Raw genomic sequence first — 26,909 nt, 5'->3', positions numbered from 1 at the left:
ACATAGTCGCTAATATTTTGCTTTTGGTTTTGATGATGCAAAAATAAGATTAATTTTGAATGTCTTTCAAACAAAAATCAATTTCAATTATGCCAAATTAAATGAATTCACATTCTTTTCCCCAAGTCACTCATGTTCCTAAGTTATCTATTTTAACAAAACACGTTGGTTCTCAAGTCTCAAGATGTTGGTCAAAATATGTCAAAGTGTTTTCCAAAACATATAATTCATGTTTTAGGAGATTGGAAAAACAAAGTATTAAAATTTAAATAAATCTCCAAATATTGAGAATTAAAGCTAAAGTATTCTAAGGAAAAAATAGTAGGTTCTGTCGACTGATTAGCTTAGACCTGTTGACTAATGGGCAATTTTGGCTTCTGTCTGTCGACTGATGTCTTGTAATATGTCGATCAACAGCTTCTCATTTCCATGCATCTATCGACCAAGTAAGCTATTTTTGCCTTTGCATGTTAACCGATCTCTCTTGATTTGTCGATCGACAAAATGCATATTAATCCTAAATTTTAAATCATTGCCCAATCTATCGACTAATCATCTAGGGTCTATCAACTAATAGGATGTATGTCAATTCATTTTCATTTAGTATCTATGTCACATCTCTCAACTAACCTCTTTTTCTGTCGATCGATTTTTGAATTTATGCACTAATCTGTCGACCGATGCTTTGCATTTGTCAACTGTTCTTTTTTGCAAAAACTCATAACGACTAGTTTTGGATGCATTAAATGCTTCCCAACTACCTCAAACGGTCAGATTTTTGGAAGCTGACACCCACAACTATAAATACATGGCTGGTGGATCGTTTAAAGTTGCTAGTAGAGTTTACCTTCCAAGCTCACAAGTGCCCAAGAATTTTTATTGTGCTTAAATCTGTATTCTCTTGTAATGTTGTTATATCTCTTCAAGCCTTGTGTTCTTTATTGAGAGAATCTGTAACTAAGAGGTGAAACTCTTAGAATCTTTCTTTTCATTTTTATTGCATTTCCTAGTAAAAGCTAGAGGGCCTACTTTCTGTATAGGAGGATTCTATACCTAGTCTTTGGACTAGAGGACATATGTGGTTCAAATAAGGTGGTATTTTAGTTGATTGATTTCAAAATTCTTAGTGAGAAACTAAAGTAGTGGACTAGACTTGCTTAAGCTAAACCACTATAAATTCGTATGTTCTCTTGTGTATGCTTTCTTTGTTTTCATTTACCATTCCAAGCATTTCTCTAGTCCTTACTTCTTTTATAATTTTATCTTTCATTAAAAAGATTTCAGATTTTTCAAGAAAATTTTTAAATAACCCAATTCACCCCCTCTTGGGTATTGGTGCCATTACTATTCAATTATATTAGTAGTTGCGCAAAATAATAGGTGTGCTAATCTTTATATACAAACATCATGCACATACCATTCACCACATCATGTATAGATTGCACACGTTTACATATCATACAAAGGCCCATTTCCAACATGTTTATATATCATAAAAGGGCCGTTTCCAAAGACCATTGAGCCAACCTGCACCATTAACCTTTAGTAGTGATATGATGATTAACAAAAAGGACATTTCCCACTGAAACCATTTCTCAAGCAAAGATAATTGCACGACAATAATTTCAAAATATCTAGGACAAAAAGTCAACTCTTGGCAATAGAAAGTCGACTTCTGGCAATGGAAAGTAAACTTCTTCATGGCTTTATCTAACCAAACCAAGAGCTTGATACGCAAAGTCGACTTGGCTGAGAGCTCATTTTTGGGCTGTCAATGTAACGCCCCGTTCTCACTTACGGGTGCCACTCGCAAACAATCAACCGAATTGCTGACATGCTCGGCCTTACATGAAGGGTAAACTATGTTTCAAGACGAAATGCCCTAAGTGGGAACTAGGTTTCGCCATTCCCTTCCCTCACCCCCAGGATCCACTAGCAGATTTGGGCCTTAACCTTACTACACTTGGCTATTTAATTTCCATTAAGATTGCTCCAATCGTCATTTTCTTATTTATTTTAATTCTTCTTCCATCCAAGAATTTCACCGAGCTCCGTAAATTTCACCATTTCAATCAACCCATTGATTTTTCCAAAAATTCGAGAAAAAACTCAAAATTTTCATTTTCCAAAAATTCAGCATTTATCTCAAAATTAACTGAAAAATCCCTTTATTTTGAAAATTTTACCGAAACCCAAAATCAATTAAGAAATGCCCTAAAATTTTTCAAATTTTTCAAAATTTTAAAAAAAATTGGCCAGAAGGGCCTACTGGCGCGCCCGGGGCCCGTGCAAGGCCCCGCGATGCGCTGGCCGTGCGGTCGCCTGCGCTCCCGTGCGCAACCACACGTGCCTGCTTGGCACCTGCTGTGGCCCCTTGCGGGCCACGCGCGGGCCTCGGCTATTGCCGCTACAACCCGAGTAATCAAAAATATTTTAGAAATATAATTATTCTTCTTATCAATTACTTATAATAATAATAAGTTGCGTTTTATATTATGTCCACTATGCATATGTTTCAAAGCTATTCACATGCCTTTCTACATTATTATTACAACTGCGGAGAAAGTTTCAATATGAATTATAATATAAAAATCATGGGATTGAATTCCCCTTTTGACGACAACAACGTCTTTTCATGTTCTCTCCTCTCTAATCCCATCCACAATGAATTTCATCTGCCCAAAACTCTAATTTGGGCTGCTTTGGCAGTAACCTTTTCATTTTTTATTTCTTTTTCTATAATAGAAAATAAGGATGAGCAAATTAACAAACATTTGAACACACTATAAATAAAAAGAGAGTGATATGCATATCAATCAATACAATAGTATCAAAGGAAGATAATAATTTTTTTAAAAATAATAATAATTTAAAGCCAGACAAAGTGAGTCATCTCACTTTCCCACTGATATTATCATTATCTTAAAATGGGGAAAATTTTGCATACCAAGACTGTAAGACTGTTTGTATGAAATGTTGAGCACCAAATGACTCTTTTAACACCCCAATTATATTCAAAAGAACAAAAAGGGATGTTTTTACATCTTAACATTAACATGCGAATTTGTCCCCATTTTTAAAATAAAAACCATTATCATGCCAAATTCCCCACATTTTTAACAGTGATAGGGTTTCCACATCGCCCAGATAGAGTTCTAGCTTTCCCCTAACCTAGATTAGAAAGAGAGGGTTTTGGGTTGGACGAAACCGGAATAGGAGAGATTGTCAAACACAAATGCATTTGGGTTCACAATCTCCCCCCTCATCCCTTCTCATTTATATTTCCAAAACCTCAACCTATCAGAGTTCGCAAACTAGGTAACCTAAAAATTCCCAGTCTCAATGCTAGTGACCATGACTTTTAAGCACTACTGATACTTCTACAGAATTTAGAGATCGATTCAGTTTTGCCAAGACATGAAAACGTCTCTTTTGCCCATTGCAAGTCTCAAAAAATTGAATCTGTCTCTTATATCATTATCGTTTTTAAATGAAATGATTTCCAGTCATGTACATTTAGACTATCACTTTCTTTGCCTTCAAAGTTAAACACAACAAGGTACACCTAGTCGGAACACCTATTATAAACTAATATTATTGTTCTTCAAAAACTATGAAAAACGAGTGAAGAAACATGAACCCAACATAAAAAGAAAAATTGATGGCCCCTTAGAAACCAACACCGCAGAAGAGGGGCGTAATTTGGCTTCACACAAGACAACAAAGCCCAAATCCTCAAAACACCCACTACTTCATTGTTAAGTACACCTCAATCTCACCACCATCTATCTACAGATTATACATATTAAATATATATCATTTATGGCAGAGAAATAAACCAACACACAGTTCATGGGGAAACTTGTGTTGCAGTTAGCTACTTACGTTTCCCCATAAAACGTCTTCTCCTTACTATCCCCCTCCATTCCCCAAAGGACTACTAGTTTTAAGCCCCCACCAACTATCACGGATTCAAGATGGAATTACTTTGTATGATGGAAGCATCAACATCATTGTACATGGTACTACTACAGCTTTTCATCTGTAGCAGGAATACTTGGTTTTCTAACACTTTATACATCCATCAAAGAGGAACAACCAAGCCCAGCCCAGCACAGCTCAGCGAAGGTGGAAAACAAGGAATATCTAAAAGCGTTTATGTACATGTATTTGGCCAGCCATACAACGAGGTCATCTCTCTTGATCCACAATAGATATATAGAAGATAAGCTGTTGCCCCAACATGTAATAATTAATTTAATCAATAATGAAAGAAATTTATTATCTCACAGCTTAGATTACATGAGACAGCCAAAAGATGAAGTTACTACTTCAGGTACACCCAAGGGAGACGCAAACATAATGGAGACCATGCATTTACAATCACAAAAATACTGCAGAGTTGGTTAATGTACCATGCATGCTAGGCACATGCCTATCACGTGGCTGACAAGCTGCTGAAAATGCGCTTCAAACTCGAGCATGCAGCCCGTAGCCTCCCCATGCTCTCTGGGCATATCTATATATTCCAAACAAGGCCAAATATATTACAAGTTCAGGCAAGTAAAACATACAGATAAAAGGAAGGCTATTTATGAAGATAAAATAAATGACTTCATTCAAAAAAGCAGGAAAGACCATTCATCTAGTGACCAATGAGGTATTCGATTCATCTTCTCACCTTTGGACAGTAGCGGACATCCAGAGTCTCCAACATGTTGCATTGTGATACGGCAGTTTCAACAGTCTCCTCATCAATGTTGCATGACTACAATGGATAAAGACAATCGCAACAAACACAGAAAAAGTTAGTGGAGAACTCTGAACAAACAGTACAACTGAACAAACAATTTAACTCAAAATGATGACAACGGGATTCTAAGACTACCATTTTGGTGGTCCAAACAAAATGACAAGAACAGACTTCCCTTTGTCCATGTTTAAAAGCCATGACTATAACTCAGACAGCTAACAATCACAATACAGGAAAGAAGGCCTCAAATCTACAATATATGCAAATAGAAAAAGGGGGGGGAATCCAACTGCAGACTCTGTCCCTCTATCTATATCTCTCAATCTCTCACATATACACAGTACAGCACATAACATGAACACATCCAGATATAGAAGTGCGCACAATGTCAATTGAAAATGACCTACAAAATTCATGCAAGTCCAGGAAAGAAAAAAAAGAGATTAAACTGCAGGTAAAACACAAACAAAATGCATACCTGAAGAAATAAGGTAGTCAATCTTGGACACTCAAGTTTCAAAATTTCCAAGGTGCAACAATTGCTGTTAAAATACAGTAAGTAAAACAATTACTGGATCAGATATTAAAAATATAATCAGTGGCTTCAAGGCATGGGCACAAGCAAATTATAGGGTCAAACAAGGGTCTGATGTTTAGACCCACAAAAGGAGAAAAAAAAAACTGTTTATTATACCTCAAATTGAGAAAGGATAAATTGAAACAAGCAACATCAACTTCTTTCAAATTTGCAGACAGGGAGAGGTTGAGCGACGACAAATGGAAGCACCGCGCAGCTGGAGGAATGAGAACTTTCTTAATGTTTGGACAACCAACACAATTGAGGTTCTGCAGCAAACGGTTAGGCTGCTCAATTTGCAGGTGGGCATCATCTTGAGAAGCGAGGTCAGATGAACCACAAATGCTTGGTAGCTCACAAAGCTGCTCAGTGCTAAAACCCCAATTCAGGTCATGCATATTCACACAGCCATTCAAGCTCAAATGCGTTAGATGAGTGCAGCAAGCCAAAAGCTCCTCTATGGCAGACTGGCAGAGGGTCCCATACGATAAGTCCAGCTCACAGAGAGCCGGGAGAGCACCTTCTTTGTAAAGAGGCTCCAGCGCCACATCAGCAAGATATTTGCATGCCTGCAACTTCAAAACCTTACAGACCACCAAAATAAGATATGGTCAGTTCAAGCACAATTGTGAAGGAAATTCACTAGATTCAAATTAATAGGCGTATCCATCTACTAGTATTATTTATCCATTCAGTGTTTGGTGGGAGGCAGGAAACAATGACTTCTTTGCCTGGTTCACACATTTGGCGGGTACTGTTACTAGAAAGAATTGGATTCCTCCAAATATCAACTCCTCTTTTTTTTTTTTCTGTAAATAAATATCAACTCCTCGTTGAGAGTGGGACATCATTCCCACCCAGTGTTGACAATCAATTTCCTACTTTGTGGATGGCAAAGCAAAGTATCTAAGACAACTATATAATAACTGCAAACAAACAATAATAATGGAGCCTTATTCTTTCCATAAATCTAAAAATGATGTTCTCTAAGCTAGTCCAGTTTTGGGGGGCAGGGGTTATTTCTGAGCTAACAGCTGCATGGATATGAATTGGAAGTTGATCAACTTTGCCAATACCTCACATATTTAGTGTGTTTTTTTCTTTTTCTTTTTTTGGTCCCTTAATTATATTCGTAGGCATGATAACACATATCTAAAGGTTTATATATTTTGTTGTCAATATCCCTGCTGTGCCTCCATCCTGATTTCTACCAGAACAGAATATGCCCTGTGTTTGTATTTGAATCTATATTAAAGTCTGTGCAACTATATGTTTTCTTCCTTAAGTTGGAAAAATAAGATTACCACCCTAGTGAAAATGTTAGTTTTCATCTATTTCCAATAACTTAGCTCCTTCTCTGTTTGTTATGATGTATAAAATATGGACAAAGATAAGCATCCAAAAGTTCTTAATAAATTGAATTCTTATTTGGAATCTGAATCACTAGTTGTAAAAGAACACAAACTCATCAGTAGATATAGGATGGTTTGCAGCAGGATCGTGAATCGTTATGTTTGAGCCATGGCCAAGGTATTATCCAAGAAAATATTCAACCTAATTCCTAAGACCAACTAATCAAATGAATAAGGGAAGAAAAAACCAAACAGAGCACTTGGACAATGAAATTCACCTTCAACTTCAAACAGGACACAAAAACAGGCTGCAAGCTCATCAGAAAGGTGTACGATAAATCAAGGGAAGTTAGAAATGGAAGCCAGCGCAAAGAAGAGAGTCCATCAGGACCAACAGATGGGCAAGACATTAATATTAGTGATTCAATGAGAGGGCACGAAGCAGTGGTTGCAGACAAGCAGTCATCTTTCAGTTGGCTGCAGATGTCAAAAAAAAGGTGTAAGCATTAGAATAAGGGAAGAAAGAAGGTGGGGAGAGGGGGGGTTTGTAGCATGACCTGCAAAAGGAAGCATCCAGAGAAGTTAGGAGAGGGCAATTAATAGTTGCCTCAGATAGAACACCGCATCCTTTCAACTCAAGCAACATCATTCGCGGTGCTTCAATATTAAGTACACTCAGTTTGGGACATATTCCCAAATTAAGTGACTGAAGACCAACCTGCAACAAAGAAAAGAATAGCACACAAATAAACAGACCAAGCAATATTAAACCAAATGACATTATAAGATGGGAGAAGACAAAGGGATAGAAAAGCAAAATTATTTCCACCCACAGGGAAAAATGATGCTCTTTCAAGATGATCACAGCCGTCCAAAGAAACTTTCTCAAGGTAAGGACATGTGAGTTCAATAGATGTAACAGCGCGGCAACCAGCAAGAGACAGACTGACTAAAGAAGTGCTACAGAACCCCACCGCTGTCAAGCTCTGGAAAGGGGGAGGGGAGAAGTAATAAACACGTTCAGTTGACATCAACCCAATAAGAAAATAACCAACAAATAAGAAAGACAAAACATGTTGCACTCTAAGTATCAGTCATTTAGCCTACCAGCATGGTGCAAAAGAAAGTAAAAGAACCAAAATTAAATAAAAGAAAACAGAAAGCATCTACCTCAATTCCTTTTAGACACATATGAGATGGAAATAAGGACTTGGAACAAAATCTGTAGTGGCACCTTAAACAGCTATGCTGTTTACAAAGGTTTTGGTCAAAAGTGCAACATAAAAAATCATATTTATAACTGCATTCAAATCTATCATCAATTCCTTTTTTCCAAAAATTAGAAAATGAAAACTTATGAGGAAAATGAAGGGAAAAAAACAAGTGTATGTACGTGTGCACGCCCACACACACACACCTGTGGCTGCAAAACACCTATACCAAAGATATGAATTAACATCCCCACTTAAATAGAGAAACACGGCCAAAAAACACACACACAAAAAAAAAAAAAAAAAGAGAAGACAAGGCTCCCCGCTTTGTCATAATTGGAGGGGGGGGGGGGTCATATTTGTATGCAGCCTTCCCCTAGCTTTTTTGCAAAGACATTTCCACAACTTGAACCCTTGACCTTCAGGTCGCAAAGGAGACTTTTCAACAATATTCTGGAAACAATAAAATAAAAAGAACAGTCCTACAAACCTCACAATTATCAAGAACTAGTGATTTCAGCATAGGGCATCCACCAGCATTGCTGAAAACTTGACAAATAGAATTTGTAAGAGATTCACAATCAGCAAGATCCACTTCTTGCAAACATTGGCATTCCAATGCCAGAGTTGTCAAGCTTTCCTGCTTTTGGAGCACTAGTTTCTGTAAAACCACAAACTGTACACTCAGGATTTAAACATCTTTGGAGGGGGAGAAGGGGGCGGGGGGAGGGGTGGGAAGTAGAAAATCATAGTGATAGAAAGACAAATAAGTTTATAGCTCAATATAAGACATACTTGTAGTGAATTTGATGTGATGCTAATCCGTTGCAGCGAAGGGCAATTTGACACCGTAATAGATGAGAGCATAGTAGTTAGTAAATTTAAATCCACAAACCTGCACACATTAACAATAAAGAGGGTTACTGTACCAAAGAGTTCAACAAAAACATCTCTGTCAGAGTATGCAAAGTAGCAACCAAAGGAGTAGCAAATAGAGTAGAAAGGAGGAAAACAGAGTTGAAAGAGAGGAAGGTTTAACAGTAGAGATTGAAAAAGAAGAGAAGGGAAAACCAAAAGGGAGACAAATTAAAGGGTTGTTCAGTTGTGGGAAAAGTCTCAATTTTTCAGAAATTACTTCACAGAAAACAAGAAACTAAAAAATTTGTTCAAATACAAAAAATTTCCAAGTAGAAAATGGAGATTTGGAAAATACTATATTCCAAAACCGAACTAAACTTGGAAATCTCCTAAAATGAGATTTCTAAGTTCTCATTATTAATTTGGATATTTGGAAAATGCAGTTTTCCAAAAACAAAAGAAAAATAATTCACAAAGCATCCCCATCTCCTTCTCTAACATAAATTACACCAGGAATCAAAACATCTCTCCTTTTTTAATATGTTCTAATTTTGTACATTGGAAATTAGTTGGCTGTATTTCTAACATTTAAATGTGTTTTCTAAATTTTCTGTGGAAAATGAAAACTAGAAATTTTCCAAATGGAAAATGGAGATTAGGAAAACTCATTCAAGAGAAGAGAAACCAAAAAGAAATTAAGGGGCCATTTAGTTGTGTAAAATAGCCTCAGTTTTCTAGAAAACTACTTCACAGAAAACAGGAAACTATAAAATTTGTTCAAATACATAAAGCAAAATTAAATAGAGAATGGAGATTTGGAAAACGCAGTTTTCCAAAATCAAACTAAAAGGTATTCAAATATGCTCCGACACCAAATGAGTGTAGAGAACCAAACAAAGAAGGAGGAGATCATAACCTGAGAATTAAAGGAATATGGGAGAAACCCGCAGAGAATAACCAAACTGAAAGAGGGCTCAGAAGACTAAAGAAGAGGGTAACAATAAGAAGAGAAATTTGAGAAGAATGTGAAAAGAAATCAGAGATGAAACACACAATGAAAGAGAAGATTAATAATAAAATTGCAAAGAAAAGAATGTAAGAGAATGAAATAGATCTGAGAAATAATGTGAGGAATGAGAATGAACAGAGGAGAGCTAGAAGAGAAGCCAAGAGAAAGAACCAAATCCTAATACTCAATAATTAATATAAATCTTAATAATTTTAGACTTGCAAGGTATGTATCCTCACCTCACCCAAAACAATTAAGAAGCCAAAATAAAGGGAACCAAATCAAAACAGATTCCTAACCATCTAGATTCCGTAATAAATAAAATTCTAAAATAATTAAAAGTGGTCTCCCCATTGCTGACTATGGATTTGCAGTACTGCCAGTACATACTTGCGACAATGAACAAGCCTTATATTCTGCAGGCGTGGGAGATCCAAGGAAACTGATGCCAATAAGCTGCAATTGTCGAGCTCCAAGACCTACATTATAACAAATTTCATTTTTTTTTCTTAAACATTTATAGATTACACAATATCTGGCCAATGATACTTGAGAGATGAGGCTTCAAACCTCCAACATATAACTATGAGATATTGCTGCCATTGAAGCTGAAGTTATTCCATCACAACTATGAAGCATGAGAACTGTCAGCATTGGCAGTCTTACAGACTTCCAAAAGAAAGCAAGAGATTGGGTTAGCTCTAGGTAAAATTAAACATCACAAGACAGGAAAAATCATAAGTTAAAAAACTCACCTCGAGAGAGATATTTGGGCAGTACGAAGCATTCAGAACATGGAGATTACTACAAATGAGGGCTATTTCACGAAGAGTCTCATCACTCACACATGAACAATTTGACATATCGAGAGATTCTAAAAGTGGGCACGATGCTGCTGCTGTTCGAATTGCAGCGTCTGAGATCTTGTGACAAGAGGCTATATCAAGATCATGCAAAAGAGGACAGTTGAGTGCAGCATGGGCCATAGAACTACGCTTCAAAGACAAGATCTCAAGTTGCGGGCACCTGCACAAGATCAAACTTTAGCACAAAATTTGAACCACGGTTAACTGAGTGTTGCACTTTTATCAAACAGTTATTACAGTTTCACCTCACAGAAATACGAAGCACTCGGCATTTCACAACATGAAGTTCTCTGAGTCTATCATGGTATATAGGTATCTCTTGAATTCCATTACCAAGGGTAGCATCATTAATAACCAGGTTCTTTAACAGTTGGCAATCTGTTAGAACTTGGAAAACAGTTTCCCCTAGTTGTCCTCTCCCCAATGTCAAAGCCTCAATATTCCTAAAAAAAAAGAAAAGATGTATCAACAGCACTCAAAACAAAATTATCCATGTTTAAGATGTATCAGCAGCATTAAACAAAATATCCAAATTTTAAACAAGATAAAGCCATATACCTTAATGATGAAACTGTCTTCATAACAAGTGAATGAATAAGAGGGGCACCATAAATGTTCACTTTGTTGGCATTTGGATATCGATGACACATATCCTCAACTGCAGAGCACATAATGTTATGATAGCAATCTGGTTATAGAGGAAATAAATAACCAAATATTTATCTCGTTTAAGTTCAAATAATAGAATGACAAATAAGAAAATTTGTTTTCAAGAATTCTTGCCTACGTGTAGGTACAACCTACATGGTTTCTGGTACTTATATGCTGTTAGTACAATTAACAACCTATAGTTCCCTGCCTACATTAAGGTGATTGTAGTCAATACAGCTTCACCATGGCAAGTACTTGCATAAACTAAGAAATATTTCACATAGATAAAAGTGTATTAAATAAACCAACCTACTATTCATACAAAATGTAAATCAACCTACTATTAATGCATGATGTAACACCTGGGAATACTGTGTATACTTATGAGAAGGGTATTTTATCTAAGAGAAATAAGATGGGCATTTAAGAGACAAGGAATGCAGCGATTAAGGGATGCAGTAGGGGCTGCCTGAAACAAAACTGTAGGAAGAAGGGTATGACCTGTTGACAGAAGGAAACAGCCGACAGTCATTTTTGAGAAGTCTAACAGTTTTCTTGAAAACTTGTCTGCACAGCTTAAGGCTGTGCTGATGTCAAGTAGATGCAAGATCCCATTATCCTTGGCAGTGTTAAAAAGTGCGTTTAAAGTGCAAAATGTTGCATATTCAGGGCTTTTTTGTGTGTGAAGCTCAGCGACTTTACCTGAGCGCAATTAAAGCTTTCTTCAGTTGTGTTTTTACTTGAAGCACTATAAAACACGCTTTTAATATGAATGGTTGGATTTGTTTAAACTTTTGCTACATTGTGGCTGCTTGTATGGAATCTTGGCCAAATGAAAGCTGTTATCATATCCTAAAAAGATTTGAATAAAATCATATGCGCATTTGTAGAAAAAATGAAACAAGCTGAGAAAAATTGTAGATGCTTGATTGATTCTCGAGTAATATAGGGTATTTATACACAACAACTAGGTTATATCCTATATTCTAGAAACATATTTGAATATGTTTTGAAGATAAAATACAACAAGAATTTAAAAAATTGTTGAGATATCTTGGATTATTCTGCTGCCTTAACTGCTGCTTTTATCCCTTTATTCTTGAAGTTTTCCAATCTCCAAATCACCCTATCACTTTATCCTTTCATCTCCTATTTTCTGGCCATAAGATTAGGAGAACAATCAAGCCATTACTTGAGTCCTCTTTTGAGTAAACTGTTATTTTATTTCCAGAATATCTTTGTGATATTTCCAACAGCATTTTAAAAAGGAAGACTGTACATACCCCCAAAATAAGCGTAGAAGTTCTGATGGAAGATGATGAGTTCAGACTTTCATCTTTAAAAGATGAGTTTTGTAGAAGGAATTAATGTTGAGTAGTTTGATTTACATATGTAATTAGTTGTGCTGCTGTATTGCTGTTGTATTTAGGTGACTATGTTGGTTAAGTTGTTAAGGCAGTTGTTGCAAGTTGTAATAGTTTGTTAGTAAGGATGGCTGGCGTATATATATATCCAGCTATGCCTCATTTCTTGATTGATTAATTCATTCTTCTAAAGTCATTTTCACGACTTCTCATTTCTTTGTATTCCTTTTCTGTCTTACATCTTGAAGCCCTTACTTCACATGGTATCAAAGCCCTAGACTAGCATCCATGGTTGCTAATCATGAAATCCAGTTCTTCTTCCTTGCCTCGTCCTCCTTCCACCTCTTTGTCGTCGAAATTGCAATCCGATTTCTCTTCGGTTGCAAAGGCCTTTAACTTCGATCCTGATATTCTAATAATGGTTTTGGTGTTTTGGTTTTGATAATGACAAATCATCCTCAAAAATCAAAGTATTAGGGTCTTGATTTAAATTCAATTTTCAAATATCTTGTATTCAAGCTAAAATCAATTTTTTCATGTCGATGTGTCCTTTTGTTCCAAACAAATCAAAGATTGATCAAAAATCAAGTTATGATCATGCTCAATCCATGAAACTTGTTTTTGAAATCAAGATAAAAAGAAAAGCCTTTTTGAAATTCATATTTCAAAACTATCGACATTAGTCTAAGAACTATCGACGGTATCAATTGTTCAAGGAGCCAACCTATCGACAGTATTTGTGTAATTGTCGACAGCTCAAGAGCATGCTCTCTAGATCTAACTGTCGACAGCCTCTGTATAGAAACTGTAGACAGTATATAGAGTTCGGTTCAATATTTCAAACCAAACTGTCGACAATTGCAGATAAATTGTCGACAGTTTCTTTCGAGAAATTCTTTTAACGACTAGTTTTTCAATGCATTTAATGCAGCCCAACCAACTCCAACGGCTCGATTTTTGGCTTTTCTCGCCATCAACTATAAATACCAGTCTGGTGGTCCATTTAAAGGGCTAGAGGGATTGAATACTCAACTACCAATTGCCAAGATCATTCATTGAGCTTTAATTTTTCAAATTTCTCTCATTCTCATTGTAAAGGATCTGTGTATTTATTGCTTATCATTTCAAGCCTTGTATTCATATTGAGAGAACCTGTAAGTAAGGGGGTAAACCCTTAGAAACTCTCACTTTCACTTTGTTGTAATTCCTAGCATCTTTGCTAGAGGGCCTACTTATCAAGTAGGAGGTTTATATTGCCTACCATTCTTGCTAGAGGGCCTATCTTGAAGATAGGAGGCTATTTTTCATATAGTGAATTGGTTTTTAAAATCCTTAGTGAGGAGGGGTAAGGCAATGGATTAGGCTTGACTCAAACCAAATCACCATAAATCATTGTGTTCATCTTGCGTTTGTGCCTTTATTCTCATTAGCATTATATTTTAATTTGCATCGAAAGACATCTATTTTTCACTGATTTTTTAAAATACCCAATTCACCTCCCCTCTTGTGTGTGCGCCTTAGCACATTAATTCTATCAGTTCCGATCGAGCTAGACACCAGCAATTACCTCTTTTGCAAGGCGCAAATCTTAGTGACAATCAGGGCATTCAACTTGTTGCTATTAGTTAACAGTCTCTACCACCATTGAAATACATTCCAGATCCTGCATGTGATGGATCTGGTTCGTTTATAGTCAATCCTGCCTACACCAATTGGATCCGATCAGATCAATTGTTGCTAGGATGGAATTTCTCCACGATGGATAAGGAGGTACTCGCATAGGTGATTCATTGTGAATCATCTGTAGAGATATGGTCTTCACTTGAAAAACTCTATTCGAAGCAAACGGTAGCAAAGTCTTTTCAGTTGAAGCAACAATTACGGTCAATTTTGAATAAAATTCGTGTTTTCATCATCTCTTGTACTGCAGTCTATTCTGAATAAAATTCGTGTCTCTTGTTCAAATTCTAATGTTTCCTTATCTGATTCTTGTAAAGTTGGAAAATTACATCAGCTTCCCTTTGTTAATTGCCCAATTACAGCCACGAAACCTTTGGAATTAGGTACTCGCATGATTGATTAAAACCAGTGTTCTAAAATGCGCTAGATGCTAGTCAGGCGCCAGGTTGAGGCCTAGCACCTAGGCGACCTTGGGAAAACTGTTGATTTTTTTTATTTTTTTTAAACTTTGTGATGTAACTTAAAGTTATTTTCAATTAAATCAAAGTTGAAAGTGGTATGAAAATATATATATCTAACAAAGATATATTAGATATACATCTAACATATAAATAGAAAAGAAAAAATATATATATCTAACATATAAATATAAATAGAAAAATATATATATCTAATATATTTAACATATAAATAGAAAAGAAAATATATATATATCTAACATATAAATAGAAAAGAAAATTAAATAACATAATAAACTCTAACACTAACACCCAACAACGCGAGAGAGAGAGGGGGGGGCGGGGGTCGAAAGCAAAAGTGAAGATGGAGCTTGACAGCGACGGTGGCGTTGACGCAACGACAACGCGACAGCGACGGTGGCGTTGACGCAACGACAACGCGACAGCGAGGATGGAGATTGACGACGTAGAAGCGGTGAGGAGGTCGCGATGGAGCTGGAGGTAGCAAAGAGGTACCAGCGGCATCAAGGCAGTGGCGGCCTTGGGTTGAGAGGAGTATGAGAGGGCGAGACGGCTGAGAGGAGTAAGAGAGGCTTTGGAATTGACAAAAGGTAAGATTTAAACCCAAAAATTAGGCGTCCTAGGCGGCGTGTAAGATTTAAACCCAAAAATTAGGCGTCCTAGGTGGCTAGGCGGCGCTGCTACTGCCCGATTAATCGAGCCAGCGCCTAGAAGGGCCAACTAGGCTATATTCGTGGCGGTCAGGGGCCGCATAGGCCGATTTTTAAAACACTGATTAAAACTTCTTTATTAATTGTGGACTTGTAGTGTTTATTGATTGTGAACTTGTATTGTTTATGTGTTTGTTTAGAACTTTGCATGATGATTGGTACTTGTTTGAGTTTGAGACTTTGAGTTTGAACTTTGACAATGTTTCTAGTTTAGAATTTGCATGATGAATGAATCAACTTTCATGTTGTTAGTTTAAAATTTGAAGATGATGAATCATGAATGATATGCAAGTCAGCATGTGTTATTATTGATAATTTGATAGATGTTTATGATTTTACAAGATTTGGAGTTTTTTTTTTCCTAAAAGGTGCGCCTCACTTCGCAAAGGCGCCTTGTGCCTCAGGCTCTAGGACCCTTTGAGCCTCAATGCACCTATCGCCTTTCAGAACTATGCATGTAGCTGAGATGAGCCTCACATTATTAGCCCATGCTCATATGCCATTGAAGTTTTGGGTAGAAGCCTTCCAAACTGTTGTCTACACCATCAACCTTTTACCTTCTTTACCTTCGTAGTTTCATTCTCCGTTTGAACTACTTTATCACAAACAGCCTAACAATATGCAACTACAACCCTTTGGATGTGCTTGTTTTCCCTATCTTAGACCCTATAACAAGCATAAATCTTATTTCCATTCTACCAAATGTGTGTTTCTTGGTTATAGCCATGTACAAGCAGGGTATAAATGTTTGCATCCCTCAGTCAGAATCTATGCCTCTGGACATGTACAATTCAATCCGGATGAATATCCCTATCAATTTTTGTTTTCACCTTCCTCTTGTTCTTCCTCTCCAACTCAATTTGTTCCCACTGGCTCTTCTACTACTCTTTTTCATTCTCTTCCTACTTTTTCTTCTAGCTCCTCATCTCCCCAAGTAGCACAGTCCTCTGATCCTATCTTATCCTCTTCTATCTCTATTGATCCTGCCTCTTCTTCTGGTCATCCTTTAGAGCCTATTTTGGATAAGCAACCTTGTCAACCCATTCAACACTCTCTACCTAAACCTAGGGTTGCTCCAGCTCCTTCAATTCATCCTATGGTCACCTGATCCAAAGCTAAACAGCTTGTTGTTACCTCTCCACATACCCTAATGAGTACCCTAGAACCTAATTCAGTCCATGAAGCTCTCTTAGATACTCAGTGGCATAAGGCCATGGCAAAAGAGGTTTCAGCATTGCAGCATAATCACACATGGGATCTTGTCCCTTTTTTCTCCGATATGAACCTCAATGGCTGCAAGTGGGTGTTTAGAATCAAGTATAATTCTGATGGGTCGAGTTCTTAAGTACAAGGCCCGGTTGGTAGCCAAGGGTTTTCTCCAAACTCCTGGAATAGATTATGATGAGATATTTAATCCTGTTATTAAGGTCCTACCATTCGTGTTTTATTCTGATTTGTTGTCACTTTTGGTTGAGACATTCAACAAGAAGATGCTAACAATGCATTTCTTAATGGAGATTTGATTGAAGAATTTAATGTCATGGCCTGAAGGCTTTGAAAATTTTCAGTTTCCTTCTCATGTGTGTAAATTGAAAAAGTCACTTTATGGTCTTAAACAAGCTCCTAGAGCTTGGTACACAAAGTTGAGAAGAGCCTTGCAGAATTGGGGGTTTATAAGGGTTGTTTCTGATGCATCTCTATTTATTAAAAGGACTGCTAAGTATGTGCTATTCATATTGGTGTACGTTGATGATATACTTGTTACGGGTTCTGACCCTATAGCTCTTCGCGGTTGTATTCAGGACTTGAACACATATTTTGCACTCAAAACATTAGGATCTGTCAACTATTTTCTAGGTTTTGAAGCATATAGAGATGCTAATGGTATATATCTCACTCAATCAAAGTATACCTTAGATCTATTGAAAAAGGCAGCCATGCAAGACTGCAAACCCTGTGTTACCCCTATGAACTTGGGAGTGTCGTTGACTAATGAAGGTGATTCCTTTTTTGATCCTTCTCTATATCGAACTATCATTGAATCTCTCCAATACTTAACGCATACTCAACCAAATATAGCATTTGTGGTGAACAAGTTAAGTCAGTTCATGTCATCTCCAAAATTGCAACACTGGCTAGCTTGCAAACGATTGCTACGATATCTTAAGAGAACTATTGGTTTGGGACTGTTGTTTGCTCATACTTCTAGAGATTTGTCCATAACAGTTTATACGAATGTTGACCATGCTAGTTGCAAAATTACCAGCGGTCTACCAATGGGGTGTGTGTTTTTCTTGGTCAGAATTTACTGGTTTGGAGCTCACGGAAACAATCTGTAGTGGCCAGGTCTGTTGGAGAAGCTGAGTATCAAGCAGTGGCAAAAGGAGTGACTGAAATCTTGTGGCTCAAGTCTTTGTTTTTTGAGATAGGATATCCTTGTGGTCATGTTCCTATTTTATGGTGTGATAACCTAGCAACAAAAAGTATAGTAGAGAATCCAATATTTTATTCTCATACCAAGCACATTGAGATAGATGTGCACTTTGTTCGTAAGAAGATAGAGAATGGAGAGCTTGAAATCAGATATGTTCCTACACTTCATCAAGTTGTTGATATTTTTACCAAGGGTTTATCAAGGGACAAATTTTCCTTCTTGTGTGATAAACTGGGACTAAAATTGTCACCTATGCACACCTTATTTATTGCAGCATCAGTTGATCCTAAACACTAAGTCTTCTACTTCTGTCAAGGGGCCTACTTTGAGGAGAAATGTAGAAGGAATTAATGTTGAGTGGTTTGATTTACACGTGTAATTAGTTGTGTTGCTATATTGCTGTTGTATTTAGGTGACTATGTTGGTTAAGTTGTTAAGGCAGTTGTTGCAAGTTGTAATAGTTTGTTAGTAAGGATAGCTGGCGTATATATATCCAGCTATGCCTCATTTCTTGATTGATTAATTCATTCTTCTTAAGTTCATTTTCACGACTTCTTCTTCTCGTTTCACATATTCAATGCACAAATTCTTACAACAAATAGAAAACTCGATTGTATTTACCAAGCAAAAAACGAGATATGACTCACCAAAAAATTAAAAAGGACTTAGCATTTTCAGATCCTTTCAACCAAAAATAGTAATGAACAGTTGATTAGGATAGTGAGAGTAGAAGAAGAAAGCATGGAGGATGATCTTGCATTTGAAGATGATGATTTGACATGGGGTGATGTTGCAACTGTGAGAATTAGATCTAGGGCAGAACTATATTACGAAGAAGAAAGAAACTATCCAGGAGCAAAGGAACTTGAATTACAGAAAAAAAGATCACAAGGATCAAAGATACATACTAAACAAATAGAGTTGCTCTCCTTATATAGGCGCATAATGCCTCATATCAGCTAGACAAATAACTGAGTAAACAAAGCTAACTTAAACATAATAGAATTAACAAACAAACTGACAACACTAACTATTTAACTCTTCCACACTTCCCTTCAATTTAGACTCTTGTTGCTGAAACATTCTCGTAGGTGTCTCTGTAAGGCCCAATTTAGTGCACAGCAAATGAAACCGATCTCTAGGCAGCCCCTTAGTGAAAACATCCGCAATTTGTTCAGCAGTGGAACATACATGATCTCCACCTCACCATTTTCAACTTTCTCCCTCACAAAATGAACATCAACACCTATGTGTTTTGTCCATGAGTGATATACAGGATTTTCTGCCATACTTTTGGCAGCTAAATTGTCACACCACACAATAGGAGTAGCTTTACAAGGATATCCCAGCTCTTGCAATAGATTCTTCAGCCACACAATTTTAGTTACTCCCAAGGCAACAGCTCTGTATTCAGCTTCACCCACTGAACGAGCGACAACCGATTGCTTCTTTGATCCCCATACAACAAGATTTTGTCCAAGATAGACACAAAACCCGGTAGTAGATCGGCAAGTAACTCGGCAGCCAGCATGATCGGCATCCGTGTAAACCATGATAGATAAAGCTTCAGCTGAGGAAGAGACAACTAGACCCAAACCAACAGTTCCTTTAACATACCTCAACAACCATTTACAAGCTAACCAATGTTGCAGTTTAGGAGCAGCCATGAATTGACTCAGTTTATTTACGATGAAAGCAATATCAGGCCGAGTGTAAGTAAGATATTGCAAGGAACCAATGAGAGTACGATACAACTTAGGTTGTGAAAACAGCTCTCCATCATCAGTAAGAGAAGTACCTGCAGCCATAGGAGTACTACAAGGTTTACAATCCTGCATTGAGGCCTTTTCCAACAAATCACGAACATATTTGGACTGAGTGAGATAGAGACCAAAGTGATCACGATAAGCTTCAAAACCCCAAAAATAATTGACCGTTCCCAAAGTTTTTAAAGCAAATGAACGATCTAGATCAGCGATACAAGCACGCAAAGATGCTGAACTGGAACCAGTGATTAATATATCATCTACATAGACTAACATATAAATCACATAGCTAGCAGTGCGTTTGATGAACAGAGACGCATCGGAAAATGATTTAACAAAGCCCCAACACAATAAAGCTAATTTCAGCTTAGTATACCAAGCTCTTGGAGCCTGCTTCAACCCATAAAGTGACTTCTTAAGCTGACAAACATGATTGGGAAACCGAGAGTTGACAAAACACTCCGGTTGAACCATAAACATTGTTTCATCCAAATCACCGTTGAGGAAAGCATTGTTCACATCCACTTGTTGTATGTCCCAACCATTTTGAATAGCCAAAGAAAACAGAACACGAATTGTAGGAGCCTTAATTACCAGACTGAAGGTCTCACTATAATCAACACCCGGGTTTTGAAGAAAATCCTTAGCCACTAACCGAGCCTTATGCTTTAGAATGGATCCATCAGAGTTATATTTTATCCGGAAAATCCATTTGTTCCCAATGAGATTCATGTCATGAGAAAAAGGAACTAAAACCCATGTATGATTATTCATCAAGGCCATATACTCAGCCTCCATAGCCTGAGCCCACTTTGAATCTAAAAGAGCCTCACGAACGGAACTAGGCTCACGAGAACTCACTAAGGCATGAGGGCTAGAGGTGGCAAGGGTTTTGGCGCGAAATCTGGTGACCATAGGATGAACAGAGGGTGCCGGTTGAGACCGAATGGGTGGTTGCTTAGGTAAAGAAGATGGAACAGTGGGTTGGACAAGAGGTAAATCAAATGAAGCAGAAGATTGCACAGAGTGATTCACTCTCACATTAGAAGATGAAGAATGGGCTGCTCTAGGACAAAATAAAGAAGATGAAGAAGAAATATGAGGACGCAGAAAAACTGTAGGAAGACCTCTTGAATTATCTGAGGACACAGAAGAAGAAGACTTAGAATCTGAAAAAAAGGAAACTCAAAAGGATTAAATTGCAGAAGGATTAAATTGCACATGCTGAGACACATAAATTCTGCCCGAGGGATGTAGACACTTATACCCAGCTTGATTATGACTATAACCAAGAAAGATACACTTAGAAGAGTGAAAATCAAATTTATGTCTGTTATATGACCTGGGAAGAGGAAAACAGGAACAACCAAACGGTTGTAGCAAACTGTAACAGGGAGGACAACGATAAAGTAGTTCAAAAGGAACTTGAAACTGTAAAGATGAGGAGGGAAGTAAATTGATAAGATACACCGAAGTGTGAAATGATTCAACCCAGAATTTTAAGGGCAAATTAGCATGAGATAACATAGTCAGGCCCATTTCAGCAATGTGATGATGTTTTCTTTCCACTATACCATTTTGTTGATGAGTATGTGGACAAGTAAACTTAGGTCGAATGCCATGAGTTTAGAGATAAGGAATGAAAGACTTGAATTCCCCTCCATTATCAGTTTGCAAGGCACAAAGTTTGGTTTTATATTGAATTTCAGCAAACTTGTGAAACACCATGAAAACAGACAATGCATCTGATTTTAGTTTGAGATGATAAAACCATATATATCGAGTAAAAGCATCCACAAAAATAACATAGTATCGAAAGCCCTTTGTGGACAAAACAAGAGCTGGTCCCCAAAAATCTGCATAAACCAATTCAAGAGGTGCTGTAGCAGTAATGTCATGTCTAGAAAATGGGAGTTGACTAAGTTTTCCAACTTTACAAGCATCACAAAATGACAAGTCATTGAGAGAACAAGACAAGCCAATTTTATTCAACACCAACCGTAACACATTTACAGATGGATGACCCAAACGAGCATGCCACTGTTTACAAATATCTGTGTTAGGTGTGGTGTGAGCTACATGAACAGACTCAGGCATCTCATGATCAAATGAGTACTGGCTGTTACATTCATTATTGCTATTACAAGAATGAGAATGAGACACTAAAGGAGACGAAAAACATTCTAGAGAATAGGCCGACTTGCTGTCACCAGCAGATTTAGAAGTTGGTTCCAGCCTATAAAGCCCATTCTTAAGGCATCCCTGGAGCAGCACCAGTCCGGATGGTTTGGCACCATTCTGTTTTGTCTTAATAAAACAAACATTAGAGTGAAACTCGACAATAACATTGTGTTCTCGTGTGAGTTGAGACACACTGAGTAAATTTTTGGTCATACTAGGAACATGAAGAATATTTGGCACATACAAAACAGAATTGGATTGAGGTAAGGTTTGTAAAGAACTAGTACCAATGTGAGTTATAGGTAGTTGCTTACCATTACCAATAGTGACTTTATCTGCACCATGATAAGGCGTATGTAAAGACAGGTTGTTTAAATTTAAAGTAATATGATTCGTGGCTCCAGAATCCACGAACCAGAACTGATCTGGAAGATTAGGTGATGAAACAAACTGGTCAGAAGGATACAAATTTGGTTTTGAAAAATTATCACAGTGAGAACTCTGATATAAGCCGTAATCAGTCATGTAGGCTCCGTAAGATTCATTTAGGGAGGCCATATAAGCTCGAGTATCCAATTGAGAACCAGGATAACCACTATGACCTCCTTGTGATCTGCCATTAGGTGTCCTCTGAAAGCTTCGGTCAAATCGATAATACATCAATCTACAAAGTGACCAGGTTTGCCACAAAGTTGACAGTAAACTCGCCTATTTGAATTTCTACCACGACCTCTGCCTCCTCTAAATCCATTACCATTTCCTCGTTGATTGAACCCTCTTCTAGCAAAACTTGAGTCTCCATTATTCTGAGCAGACGAAGATGATGCTACATTTGCTTGAAAATGAGAAGTGACTTGATCAAGATTTAGAGCAGTCAGGGCCTGATTCTTAGTAGACAGACGTTGTTCACGCATTAAAAGTAGATACTGGACTTTCTCCAAATCGATTTCATCCATTTGATAAGTGACAAGACTTACAACCGTATCATAATCCTGATCTAAGCCATTTAAAATTGCCAATAACAACTCATTGTCACTTAAAGGTTCTCCTATAGCAGCAAGCGAGTGACCGATAGTTTTAATTTTCAGAATATAATCGTTGACAGACATTCCACCCTTTTTAATAGATCTCAACTGCTGCTTGAGTTGAAACGATTTGGCCAATGTCTGCCTTGCATATAAATTCTCTAACAGAATCCATACCTCAGCTGATGATTCCAAGTGAATCACCTGAGCAAGCACTTCCTCGCTGATCGTAGAGAATAACCAGCCAAGGAGCATTTGATCTGAACGAATCCAGCTCAAGTATTCTGGATTCACTATCGAATCACCATTAGAATCAGTCACACACTTAGAAGGAGACGTCTTGTTCAAAAACAGAACAAGATCAAAGGCACGAATCGTGGCAAGAATTTGCGCCTTCAGAAAATATAATTCCTCGTGTCTAGCTTCAAAGGAATATAGCTAAAGGCCTTCGCAACAGATGAGAAATCTAATTGCGAGGAGATAGAAATATTTGATGAGGATTGACGAGGAGGAGAAGCGGAGGCGAAACTGACAACTCGATCTGAGGCCATTGGAACAAATCAAAATGGCTCTGATACCATGTGAGAATTAGATCTAGGGTAGAACTATATTACGAAGAAGAAAAAAACTATCCAAGAGCAAAGGAACTTGAATTACAGAAAATAGATCACAAGGATCAAAGATACATACTAAACGAATAGAGTTGCTCTCCTTATATAGGCGCATAATGCCTCATATCAGCTAGGCAAATAGCTGAGTAAACAAAGCTAACTTAAACATAACAGAATTAACAAACAAACTGACAACACTAACTATTTAACTCTTCCACAGCAACTAGCATGGGAGCTAATGAAGAAAGATTTAAATTTAGGTCAAGAGAAAAAAGGCCAAGTGTCACTGAAGTTGGTTCACGTTCTAAAGCACATTGTTCCAATTAAAGGGAAGATGAGATTGAAGAGGACTGATGGAAGTCATAAATCTAGTGATGGCGACAATGATGATGGCAATTGTTTGCATGAGCTTGATGACATCTACTGAGATTTGCATCCCCTATGCTTTTTTGCTATAATTGCATGAATTTGTAAGTAGGTATAAAATATAAATTAAAATGGTTATCTCATTTTTTGTTAGATTTCCAGCCCTCATTCTTATTTAGTTTTTTCTCTTTTTTTTAATGATTATTTCCACAAAGGTTTATACTTTTTATTTGATTTAGGTGCACTTTACTCACTTAAGTGTGTGCTTTGCTTTGCGCTTAAGCTATGTAGCCCTCTTGTGCTTAAGTGTGCTTAGCACTTTTGAAAACACTGATCCTTGGTGAGTTTTTGGCGTGGCAATTTGTATAATTATATATGGCATTTTCAAAGGGATCCAAGAGTAATTGGCATGATGTCAAGCAGCTCAAACTGGAACTTTCTAGTTTGGGTTGTACATGTCAAAAGAAAGAAAAAAATGTATGTACACCCTATTTGGTTTATACTTATCTTCCTTACAAATTGAAGCTGGATCTGCCAAGTGAAAGGGGATTGTTTGGCTCATTCTTTATAGAAGTCACTGAATACAAACAAGTAAATTTTACTTGGTAGATGATCTCTTGAAAGAAGGGAGATGCCTTGGGATATATGTATGCAAGGTTATCTAATCAGGTAATAAACTGCCCTTGCTGGTTGTATGAGCTGCGGGATTTCAATTGCTATTGAGCTGAGGTTTGTTTTATGTGAAATTGCAAGTAGAGTGTCTGATGAAGCTGAGGGTTTGCATCAGGCTCCTAGTTGCTGTGCTTTGATTTTCTTAGAAGCTACCAAGGTATAGAGAATTGAAGCTGGGAATTCAGTTTTGCTTACACAGCTGGAGGAGGAATTAATAGAAAAATTAAGCAATCTTCATAACCAGCCAAAGGCCTAGACAAGGATAAGAAACCATGTCGTGGATATTGCATGTTAGAAATTCATATTGCCTATGAATTCACTGTTATGCTTCATTTTATTGCATCCTTCACATTATTGCCAAGATATTTATACATATTGGCATCCAGCCAAGTAAGACTTGGTCCGCAGGTGAGTTTAGGGCCATACCAGAAAGGTCAAAATAAAAAGCAAAATCATAAAGGTTGAAGTACCACCTACTAAAGATATGATGGCAGAGTCAGAATTAAAAAATGGGGGCAAAAAACAATAGAACAAGCCCCTCAGAGGAGGGATGAAATGGAATCAATTTTTAGCAAAAGAAAGATAAAAGAAAACGTGATGAAAAAGAAGATCAAAGAACACTTGATGGAAAACCATTAAACATGACATAAAACATGATGGCCTTGCAAAGGATATGACCATGAATAGAAATGGCTGATGATGCTAAGCAAAAAAAGGAAAAGAAAAAAAGAAGAAATCATTGATGATCTAAAACTATGTAGTCAGCCCCACCAGAGATTAAGGCTTGTGATTGTCGTTATTATGTTGCATTTATATGAGTGAAACAATTATCCTAGTTCTCTTAGTCTAGTCTCCTTGAAACAACTCATTCTGCTTTTCTGTCCAAAAATTGACATATAACAAAAAAGTGAAAATTAAGGGTTGAACTGTAATTTTTTGAGGATTAACTATATCCATAAATATGAAGAATGAAGAACAGAATGCAGGGGAGGGGGCACAAAGGGTTCTAATCCCAACATAAAGGGCGAAGCATGGAAGATCTTAGGAAATTTGCTTATGGGCAAGGCTTGGAAGCTTCCAAATATCAAAACCATAAATAGCAATTTTTCCCAGTAAAGCAGCACATTTGAATCTCAAAAATTCACAACTCAAAATAATGTCATAAATAGTAAGCAAATAAGTAGTTGAGCACAAAATTAATGTAAAGCACACTCACATTGTTGCACAGATATGTTCCGATTTTCAAAATCCAAGAATTTCCAGAAATCTTCATGTGCACTAGCCGCCCGCCACTGCCTGCAAACCATGGCTGCCCGACAAAGATCGATATGCTTCAAGAAAGAGAATACCTGACAGCCAATAAGAAAAAATGAGCAATTCAACAGACTGTGAAAACAAGTAGCAAATAGAAAGATCTTAAAAGACAATGCCAACAGGTACCATGTGTAACAAGTCATCTGTAAGATCCATTCGGACTTCTAAGTCTTCTGTTTCTGAAACACTCCATCCATCTCCTTCATCTCTCCCGCCAAGTGGATCAAGGGAATTCTCATTAATCCCACCATTTAATAGTGGAGAAAGATAATAGGGCTCATTATCAAAGGAACGTTCATTTATATTGCAATTTGTCAGATGAAGGTAATAATTATCGGTATTTGAAGAAGTTGCTGCCGCAAAATGATAATTCCAGTCCCTGGAAACGTAATCACCATTGTCATTCAACAAGCCACCAGTCACTACCAACATGCAATGTATTTTACAATTGGAACAGGACTAAAAGACACAATGGACAAACTGACAAAGATCTGGAAACAGATCATCACAAACACAAAATGAAAAAGGAAGACAGTTCACAATCCAGAATACTGTGTGACATAGAATAGAACTATTGGAACTCAAAAAAGCACTTCTAATATCACGACCGTATGCTATTAACAATTAAGCTTCATTGAAACATAACCTGTAAAATGCATTTACATGAAATGAATTTTTCTTATGTTGTTGATCATATGAAAGAACATATTTCTAATCTAATAATTATAGTCCTTTGTTTTAGAAATTCCATGCTAAAGTTCCAATCAATATACATTCTACTTTTTCCTTTTTCGCATAAGACTGAGTTCTTCTCATCTTAGTTATTAAATTCAACGTTATTGTCCGCAGAAGGAAAACATTTAAAGAGATTTTATAGGAAAAAAAGTTTGAAGTAGCAATTTGTTTCATAAGGAAGGTAATGTTACATAAACATGGGCTCTTGTACTTGTCTGCTCAAGCTGTTAAACATGGGTCTGCTTGATATAATAAAGGTAGGGCTATGGGATTTGTTTCCCCATATCCACATGCC

General features: G+C 37.1%; 1 protein-coding gene across 2 annotated transcripts in view; it reads right to left on the bottom strand.

The window, feature by feature from the left end:
* Positions 1 to 4,217: 4,217 nt before the first annotated feature.
* The window catches only part of LOC127814228 (F-box/LRR-repeat protein 15), a 42,628-nt gene continuing 19,936 nt past the window's right edge, over positions 4,218 to 26,909 (bottom strand). The window contains exons 2-17 of one of the 2 annotated variants that reach the window (XM_052355595.1): positions 26,006 to 26,258; positions 25,782 to 25,914; positions 11,185 to 11,284; positions 10,872 to 11,069; positions 10,516 to 10,786; positions 10,331 to 10,429; positions 10,151 to 10,239; positions 8,689 to 8,788; positions 8,384 to 8,569; positions 7,516 to 7,668; positions 7,240 to 7,400; positions 6,961 to 7,159; positions 5,448 to 5,914; positions 5,232 to 5,295; positions 4,682 to 4,768; positions 4,218 to 4,519 (exon numbers count right to left, since the gene is read on the bottom strand). In XM_052355595.1, coding sequence (XP_052211555.1) covers positions 4,439 to 4,519; positions 4,682 to 4,768; positions 5,232 to 5,295; positions 5,448 to 5,914; positions 6,961 to 7,159; positions 7,240 to 7,400; positions 7,516 to 7,668; positions 8,384 to 8,569; positions 8,689 to 8,788; positions 10,151 to 10,239; positions 10,331 to 10,429; positions 10,516 to 10,786; positions 10,872 to 11,069; positions 11,185 to 11,284; positions 25,782 to 25,914; positions 26,006 to 26,258 — 2,641 coding nt within the window. In that variant the 3' untranslated portion in view covers positions 4,218 to 4,438. The remainder of the gene's footprint in view (positions 4,520 to 4,681; positions 4,769 to 5,231; positions 5,296 to 5,447; positions 5,915 to 6,960; positions 7,160 to 7,239; positions 7,401 to 7,515; positions 7,669 to 8,383; positions 8,570 to 8,688; positions 8,789 to 10,150; positions 10,240 to 10,330; positions 10,430 to 10,515; positions 10,787 to 10,871; positions 11,070 to 11,184; positions 11,285 to 25,781; positions 25,915 to 26,005; positions 26,259 to 26,909) is intronic. The other variant, XM_052355597.1, reaches the window with a different exon arrangement.

This window comes from Diospyros lotus, chromosome 12 (assembly GCF_014633365.1).
Source record: "Diospyros lotus cultivar Yz01 chromosome 12, ASM1463336v1, whole genome shotgun sequence".
Lineage (NCBI taxonomy): Eukaryota > Viridiplantae > Streptophyta > Magnoliopsida > Ericales > Ebenaceae > Diospyros > Diospyros lotus.
The sequence above is the reverse complement of the archived record's forward strand: the minus strand, read 5'-3'. Positions and strand labels throughout refer to the sequence as shown.